Source organism: Manis javanica, chromosome 6, assembly GCF_040802235.1.
Source record: "Manis javanica isolate MJ-LG chromosome 6, MJ_LKY, whole genome shotgun sequence".
NCBI classification, from domain to species: domain Eukaryota; kingdom Metazoa; phylum Chordata; class Mammalia; order Pholidota; family Manidae; genus Manis; species Manis javanica.
Genome location: NC_133161.1, coordinates 28,570,308 through 28,579,589, shown reverse-complemented (window position 1 = coordinate 28,579,589; position 9,282 = coordinate 28,570,308). Strand labels below are relative to the sequence as shown.

General features: G+C 39.6%; 1 protein-coding gene across 13 annotated transcripts in view; it reads left to right on the top strand.

The window, feature by feature from the left end:
• CPED1 (cadherin like and PC-esterase domain containing 1) overlaps positions 1–9,282 on the top strand; it is a 252,263-nt gene that overhangs the window by 666 nt on the left and 242,315 nt on the right. For 3 of the 13 annotated variants that reach the window (XM_073238535.1, XM_073238536.1, XM_073238539.1), the window contains exons 1-2: positions 186–370; positions 810–1,284. In XM_073238535.1, the coding sequence (XP_073094636.1) occupies positions 1,036–1,284 (249 nt within the window). In that variant the 5' untranslated portion in view covers positions 186–370; positions 810–1,035. Of the gene's footprint in view, positions 1–185; positions 371–809; positions 1,285–9,282 lie in introns of those variants that run through there. The other 10 variants (XR_012132159.1, XM_073238540.1, XM_073238532.1 and 7 more) reach the window with 8 other exon arrangements.

Below are 9,282 nucleotides of genomic sequence, written 5' to 3'. Positions count from 1 at the left end.
CATATTTAAAATTCTGCAGCCCTGGAGAGGCAGCGTATTTCAGGGGAAATGAGAAATGCCGTTTCCAGTCTGGAAGGCCCTCGTCTCTGGAGCGGAGCCGACGGCGCGGCTCCAGCCGCCCCCGGAGGACCGGAGGAGCCGCGGCCGTAGCCCCGCCCCGTGCCCGGCCTGAGTGGCTGGGGGCGCGCGGGCCGCCGGCTGGGGCCCGGAGGGCGGCGGGCGCGCGCGGCCTCTGTGGGTCTGCGTGTGTGTGTCCGCGTGGGGGAGATGCTTCGGAGCCCTGCGACGGGGTGTTTCCTTCCGAATGGTTTTGGTCAGCAATCCATTAGGGGATCATGAAACTGTTTTTGGCTAAAAGGATGAAAACTGAGTAAGTACATAGCACTTTGAACTTGAAGCGGAATGAAACAAATACAAACAAAACCCTGAGAGCAACCAAGTCCATTCAAACCGAGCATTCCCTTTTTATGTTAAAAGCCGTGAATGCTCACAGGAAAGTGGCAATTTAAAACGGAATGAAGGGAAAGCAGCTAAAAACAGGAAGAGTCTGAAAAGCAGGACTGCTTTAAAACTGTAGAAAAATGAGGAACTGCTAAGGCCAGCTGGCCTGCATCCAGCAGGCTCTTTGGGTTTGAACCTATTGCGTTCTTCAGTGCTGTTTTTAGGCTTAAGATTTTACTTTGGTGCTGTTTTCTCTTGTCCTGTAAAGCCTTTACTGTGAGTTTAAGGATGTTCAGAAAGTAAGGCATTATCGGAAGCAACAGTTAGGTTATATAGTTTCAACTACCTTTTTTGTTTTTTTAAACCAGGCCAGCCACTATTTACTGTCATCCAAGGAAGGGCTCCTATTCTCCACCTCAGACTTCTGAAACCTATGAATCTTTGGCATAACCCTTCGGAAAGTTCTTAAGCGGGAATGGAGCAATCGATATAAGTCGTGGAAGAAGACAGATTTGTACTTTTCATGCTGACAAAAAAGAGCTGCAATGACTTTCCCAGCAATGTGGACGGGGGCCAAGTGAAGCTGAACTGGTCATGGTCTGTCGTCCGGGGTTCCTTTGTCGTCGGCGCTTCTGCCCCCAGCCCTTCTTGGTGGGCTTGGTGGTGGCAATCTGTCTCTTCTACCAGAGCCTGACGTTGCGAGGGACAAGGAAGCTCCCAGCTGCTGTCCCTGGAGCTGCCCCCAGCACACCCACCGAAACCCAGGCAAGCAGATGCAAGGAAGGATTCTCCCTGGACAAACAGTGCTTCCTTCTCTCCAGTAATGCACAAGAAATCAGAAAGGTAAGACGGTCATAAACTATCCTTGACATTTTCTGCAAGGATTGCTGTCTGCCTCTCTCTGTCCTTTCTGCAAAACTAAAATTAACTTCCATGAGGTCTGAAAGAGATCCAGAGTATACACAGCCCGGAGAGTGACCTTCTGACAGTGAAACACACATTAGCTTCAGCTCCTTGTACTGACTTGCAGAAAGTCCTGACCGTTATTCTCTCTCTCAGAATTTCACATCATTTCAGCTGAAGGGAATAGACAATTTGGAGCAGGTGGGAGTGATGTGAATTCGTTCTAAAATATTAGGATTCTAAGAGATTTGAAGATTTACAGTTCCAGACATAAATCAGATTCATAAAAATTGATAAATATTGAGTGTCTCTTTCCTCAAGTAAATAGAAATAGTAGACCATTTCAGCATGGGTGCCCAGATCATTCCAGTCTCAAAGATACTCTGGAATTCCATTTTATAATTGGTTAAATCAGTTTTTCATTGGTGAACACATTTCTAAGACAATGTATTTACTTCAGAACCACTTAAAAGAAAAGGATAATAAGTATCATCAAAAGAGTTTATGCTGTGTTTATTGTTTATAGAATTAGGGAAATACTGATTATTTTATACTTATATTATTCTAATTAACTTTACTAATTTTACATGTCAAGTGTTGGAAAAAACACAGAACACACCAAAGAAACCACACAGGATTTCTATTTCAATATACCACTCTGGTCATACCTGTCAGTGAAGTGGGCCTTTAAAACAGTCCAGCTTCTAAAAGAAAAAGAGGAAAGAGAAACACACACATACAAATTCACGGTGGCAAAGCCACTGATTTTTGTGCTACAGCATAGCAAGATAATTTAGGAATCTATGAGTTTAGGAAACTATCTTATATCTGCAGTAGGTAAGATCGTGGTATTGTTTGGAGCAGAATTTCCTGTTGAATATGCTACCATTATTGTGAACACCTCCAGCACCACTACCACCTTGTTGCAAAAACTCTTTTACGCATTTCTTCTCAGACTCATAACCCTGTGAGATAGGTAAGGTAGGTATGATTGTCATTATTTTACAGATAAGGTGACTGCCACTCAAAGATATCTGGGCAGGTCACAGGGCCAGCATTATGACATGGTACATCATCCCCCTGGTTCCTGCTGCAGGACTGACACTCTGAATAAAAGTCAAGTCAAAGCTCTAGAAACAATTTGTAAAACCACAACTGTAAGAACTTACTGATATACCCAATAATACTAGAACACAGAAAACTTGAAAAATTTTAAGTGAGTGACTTATTTTATCAATAACGTCAAGAAGCATCTTGACCAAGAAATATCTTATGACAAAGAACAACAGATAATATAACTAGAAACACTTTCATATGGAACTTCAACTGTAATGTGAATTAGTTATTAAATGCTCTAAAGTAATTGAAGAATTTGTATTTTTTCTTCATTTATATTGGTTTCAACTTAACTCATTTACATTTTTGTTTTTTTATTTAATACATCATATTTATGATGGGTGTAAACTGTGAGTTTGACAGTCACTTTTTGTTTACTTCTAACATTCAAAAATATAATTCCCTTAAAAACAGTTGAGATGGTTTTGTTCTTTACCTAAATTTTTTGCTGAGAATTTTGGACAAAAAGGTTTTTGTTCATTAACTTACAGCCTTTTGACTTAACATCCCTACCTGACTTTATGTAACTCTTGCTTTTGCCAGTAACATAGGCATATGTTATGTGTTATTTGTAGACTATCATGGAAAATTCCATTTCAGCTTTGAATCTCCTACTACTTATAAACCATCTGAAACTTATTGGCTGCTTGTGTAGAACATGCCCTCTAGAATTTCCGTCACAAAAAATGCCAAACACATAATGGTTTTTTCAAATTGTTGAGTCTTAAATATTTTAACCATAAACAAAACTCTAAATTCTCAATCACAATTCAGAAGCCCAGGAGATTTGAAAATTGCATTTCCAAACATTTGCCATGTACCCCCATTTTTAACATAACTTGTGCCAAGCATTGGCTTGGAGTCAGTTTTTATTAGAGGTACAAAGGAAGCTTTAAAGTATCATGTGGAAGTTAGTTAAAATCACATGTAAATTAGGTCTCCTTGTGATCTGTGTTCCAAAAAAAGAATCAAATAGTAATCCAGGTTTGAAGATTAAATATTCTTTCTGAGAGCTAAAGTGAAGAAAAAAATGTCTTTGGGGTCAACATTCTTGAAACAGCTACTTATGAAGTTCATTAAAAACATAACTATTGAGATTACAAAGATTTGCCTCAAGACCTAAAATATAGCTTTTAGGCATTTTATAGAAGAGTCATTGTTTCTATCTATAAATGTGGAGTTTTGCTGCTACTTTTATTGGCAAACCAAAATGTTCATGTTAACTAGGGCCTTTCCTTACTGGTATCTAACCATCTTCAAGTGATTTTTAAAATTATTTAAAACAGCTGATTTTGACCTATATTTCATTGATTCCAGAGGTATTTGGATGTATAAGATATCTACTAAACCCAGGCATTTCATGCAAAATATTGCATATATGTGTATCTGCATTTCTCTGGGGAAAAATATCATGATACCCTTCAGATATTCAGCCCTAAAGAAATACTGAGAAATGCAAAAAATGCTTAAAAAGCAGTATGTTTAAACTTTAACCGCTGCTCCAGAAAGTATGAGTTGGGCTTAGACTTATAAAATTAAAAAAGGAAAACAAAATCTTACTTAAAAAATCTACCTGAGAATGTTTGAAAAAGTGTTTCAGTGAAAGCTGTAGTGTCTGCAGAGATAAACATTCAGAAGCTAAAATATACTCAGAGTATTTCTTGAATCATAGTTTTCATACTTTCGTGAATAAGCAATAAGAATTTCCCAGTCTTTGTTATTGCTGTTGTTTCTCGGAGACCTTTTGTACTTTATCAGCCTAGCAACAGAAGAATATTCTGTCACTCAGAATATTAGCAAATATTTAAAGATGGGTGATTGGCTGTGCCTTTTACACCTTTACATTTGGAATTTGATTCAATGTCTAAAATGGTTTTCAGTATAGATTGAGATCACAGTATGGCATATGCCAACTTTCCATATTGAGGAAATATTCTTTGTCAGGCCAAATTTTAATTCTTTTTTCCATTTGAACTTTCCAAAGGGCCTTGCTAAGCAGATGTACTTCTGTCATTTCTTCTGTGTTTCCTCTCAACATTAATTTGAATTTTGGCTGATAAACTGCTGTGTAATTTCAGCTATTTCGGTTGTCTTCACGGAAGTAGGTCACTCAGTAAATTTATTTTCTTTGAATCTAAGACTTTAATATTTCATAACATAAGTACATTAAACTATAAACAGACACAACAGAAGAAAATCTTCTTAGGATATGTTCCTTTAATGGAAACTTTGCCATTTGGGGTATATAGTTATACTCACCATGGACATGTGTTTCTGATTATCTTCTGTTGATGCTCTACAAGGAGAATTACTGGCTCTTTTTTGCTTGATTATTCGTTCTCTTTTCTTCTTGACTCTCTGTTTTCTGCCAGTGACTGTTTTCTACAACTGCTCTTCCCAGTATCCCACTGTACCCACTGCACATAAATGAATGTTTTCATTATGTTTTAATAAAATGAATGTTTTAATTTAGTTGTGTTTCCAGTAATGCATAGTATATTTAACATTAGAAAATTTCTAAAAATTACTTGTTTAGCCCAGGTTTTCTAGAAATAGAACCTGAGGCAAATATTTAACATGCTGACTATAGGATAATGCAATCCCAGCGGTGCAGAATTTGGGAGAAAAAAGGAAGAGAGAGAGCCAACACAAATGGGTGCATGATGGGTGACATCTCCAGAGAATCTGCACTAAACTACTGTGTCTCAGAACAGGCATTGGAGGAAAGGGGCTGGATGGGCAAGCAATTTATCCCCTGTCTTTCTCCTTCTGTCTTGCATTGGTTAGAATGGGCCCAGGCTACTACCAGGTGGTATTTCCTGGACTATTGGGGAAGCCACTGGGGAAGCCGGGGCCTCAGTGGGTACAGTCCTGCCAGCACAAAAGTGAAGTGGTCCCTCCTTTCCAATCAGTACTGTGCATAGGGGCTCCCAGGTCAGTGGTGGCCAAGTGGTGAAAACAGTGTCCATACCCACAGCAATGGTGTGAGTAATGCCTTCTGGATGGGTATGGGAGGCAAGGTGATCTAGCGTCCGATACAGTATTTATGCTAATTTTGTTTTCTGAAATCTACAGAAATTGTTGAAATATGCTCTTACTCTTGGGAAATGACATTGCTTTCTTTAAGTGAATGTGTAATTTTCTCACTGCAAACTTGCCTCTCCAACTGAAAAAACAATTTTCACTTCATTTTTACCCTTTTTCCTCCTCATCCCTGTCACTCAGTCTTTCGTCTTCTTCATTCATTTAGTGAAAATTTTTTGAGCAGTTTGTATGTGCCAGACTCTGTACTAGGTCCCAGTGATAGAGAAATCAAAGGCACTGTGAGACAGGCAAGTAAATAACTTTCAGACATTTTGAAAGATGAGAAGGAGCTAGAAAGGACAGAGAAGGAAAAAAATATTACAAGCAGAAAAAGCCACATATGCAAACAAGAAATTAAATAGTGTACACACTTGGAGGATTCAGAGTATTTGCTCTGTGGGATATGTGTGTGTGCATGCGCATGTAATGTGTTGAGGGAAGTGGAACATGAGGGTTAACAGATAAGGTAGCAAGTTCAGCAGGGTGTAGTAGGAAATGTGGGCATAATGAGTCTGGATTCTATCTTGAGGGCAAGAGGGGCTCCTGAAGAATGGTTAGCAAAAAGTGGCATGAATAGATTTATGCTGTAGAGAGAACACTCCAGAACACATATCGCAGAAAGGACTGGAGGGGTGGAAATGAAGGTAAGTAGAACAGTTGGGAGGCTGTTTCAAAATACCTCTTCTTTGCCAAGTTTTACTTTCCTCTTGTGTTCCTCAACATCTTTCAGTCTTTTCCAGAACCTACTCCAAAGATACTATTAGTTAACATATTGCCATTTCAAACATTTCCATTGGCCCATCCCTTAAACTTGATCATAACTGACAAATCAACGATAAGCTTTCTTTGCACCTGGCAGCCCACCTAACCCAATGTGCCTTCCTCGTCTCTCCTTCCCCTCTGAGAAAGTATAGCTGGTTCTCTTTGGAGGCACTTTCTGGCCACCCCTATCTATTTCTTATCCTTTTCATTTGATCTTTTCTACTAACACTTCTTTGATGGTGACCCTTACACTACCAAATCAAATGATTTATCTTCAATCCACTGCCTTCTTCACTAAAGCATTTTACACTATTGGACAACAACTCTTGAAACTCCCCTTTTAAGTTCCATGACACAACAGGGCTATCCTCTGACCTTTGTGAAGTACTCAGGGTCTTGTTCTGGGCCCACTTCCTCTGTCTGATGCTAAAAGTAGACATTCCCAAACTTAGTTTAATAGGCCTTTAATTATCTTGTTTTATACTTTCTCTTGGTCATTATATCAACTTGTCATATTGTTAATTTTCACCCCTGTACAGATAACCTATCAGGTATATTTCTAGCTTGGATCTCTTTCTTAAACCCCAAGTCTTGCATCTCCAATTTCTTGTTACATTTTATCGAGGAGTAGTAAGAACTATGAAAACTCAAAACAGTTTTCTCTTCAAATGTTCATGCTAAAATCAGTGACTCCCCTTGACCTTTCTGTTTCCATCAGTAGGACTCCTAGTTCCCTGTTCTCCTGGAAGCATAGGTTCTCAACTTACGGTTATATATTTGTTGCTTTTTCTCCATACCTTGCCCATCATCTAAAAATCCATCTGACCTGGGTCCTCACCAGATCTGTAAGCCTCTCCTTGATCTACATGGCCAGGTCCAAATTACATTTTTCAGGTTGCCCCTTTTCTTTTTTAACTGCTATTTTAAAAAAGGTTTTATTTGTGGTAAAAGACGTAAGGTAGAAAATTTACCCTTGTCACCGCTTTTAAGTACACAGTTCAGCAATGCTAACTGTATTTCTATTGTGCAAAGGCCAGAGCATTTTTGCCCTGTTAACAACCCTTATTGGAAGCATGTGTTCCAACCCCACTCAGCTTGCATGTTGCCTCCCAGGCTGTTTTCCAGGTTTATATACTGCTTTTAGACATGTAGTTCCTTCTCTAGATCTCACTTGTGATGTCTCTCTGAGACCATGATGCACGTTTGGTCCTTTATTACACTAAGTAAGTTTAATAAATATCACCTTAGTACAAGTCTATATGACTGGTGTAAAGTGAGCTTTGCCCAAATCCCCTGGATGAATCTAAATAATAACTAATCAATATTCTAGAATCTTAGCATTTACCTTCACAATGTCAATGCTCTGTCCTCTTTGCCACTAACCTAGACTATTTCAGTAGTCTAACTAATTACCCCTCAATCTACCTGCATGTTCTAAGCCACCATGCACAATAATGTTACTCCTGAAAAGCCTTCAGTAATTGTAATGTTGAGCCCATTAAATTCGTAGGAACCATCCCTCCCACTCTTAGCACGTCCCAGCATACTTTTCCAGCTTTATCACCCTCTCTGCCTTTACTTGTAATCCATAGGCCAGGCCATACCTATTCTCCAGATGCCAGCATCTGTACCTCTGCCTGGAGTCCCTGCCAGTGAGTGTGCCCTAGTCAATACCTGTAGAAATCTTCATGCTCATCCTTAAGGCATTCTTAAATCTATGGAATTCTACCTCCTCCACGGTGGCAGGCCTTATCTCCAGAGCTTGCTTGTGCTTAGCATCCCTAATAAAACTTATTTTTTGATTATCATTATTTAGAAGTGAAGAAACCTGAGAATCTTAGAACTGGAAACAAGTTAGAGATCATTAGGTTTAAGGTCTTTATTTTATAAGTGAGGAAAATGAAGCTCAGTGAAAGAAAGGGTCTCTCTTGAAGTAACACATAAAGTTGATAATGATGATAGGCTTGGATGGAGACCTGTGTTTTTTCTAACTGCCTCTATTCTATTTCCATACAATATCTCCATTGACTGGTGTTATGAGTTGAATTGCATCCCCCACCCCCTGAAAAAGATATGTTCAAATCCTAACTCCCCAATACCTCAGAGTGTGACCTCAGTCAGAAATACAGTTTGTTGACAATACAGTTAGGTGCAGTGAGGTTACACTGCTGCAGAGTGAGCCCCTAATCCGATATGACTGGTGTGATAAAGAGAGTCACGTGAGGGCACACACATGGGGAGAGCGCCAGGTGACAGGGAGGAAAGAGATCAGGGTTACGCAGCTGCAAGCCAGGGAGCCCCAGAGACAGCTGTGAAACTGCCCAAAGCTGGGAAGAGACAAGGAAGAGACGTCTCCTGCAGTTTTCTGAGGGAGCATGGTCTGCTGACACCTTGATTTCAGGCTTCGGGCCTCCAGAATTGTGAGACAATACATTTCCATTGTTTTAAGCCACCCAGTTTGTGGGACTTTGTAACGGCAGTAAAATTGCCAAGGCAGAATAGTTCAGCACATGAACTCGAGTCTGATTAATAGCCCTTGTTACCTTACTACCTTTGACACATTTCTTGACATCTTTAAGTTTTGTTTTCACACATAAAAATGGATGTATTATCAACCACCTTCCAAGGCTGAACATGAGGGTTAAGTGAGATAAATCATGTGAAGCACTTGTGTGGCTGGCAGATAGAAATGCTCCATAAATATTAACTATCAGAGTAATTATTATCTGATCTCCTTGAGGATTTACTCGTCTCTGTAGTTCCTATAGACCCTAGCATTTGGCCTTTGTAATGCAGGTAAGCAATAAATAATTGCTACAGTGAATATAATCTGTACTTGGTGAGGGGTGTCTGAGCAGAAAGCCTTGGTGGGTTTTTCTCCTGCTCGTCCAGCCTCTTGGCTGGTGCTGTTTCACAGTGACGTGAGCCTTTAGAATCAAAACAAAACTTAGGGAGGCTGATTTGTTACCTAGAGTC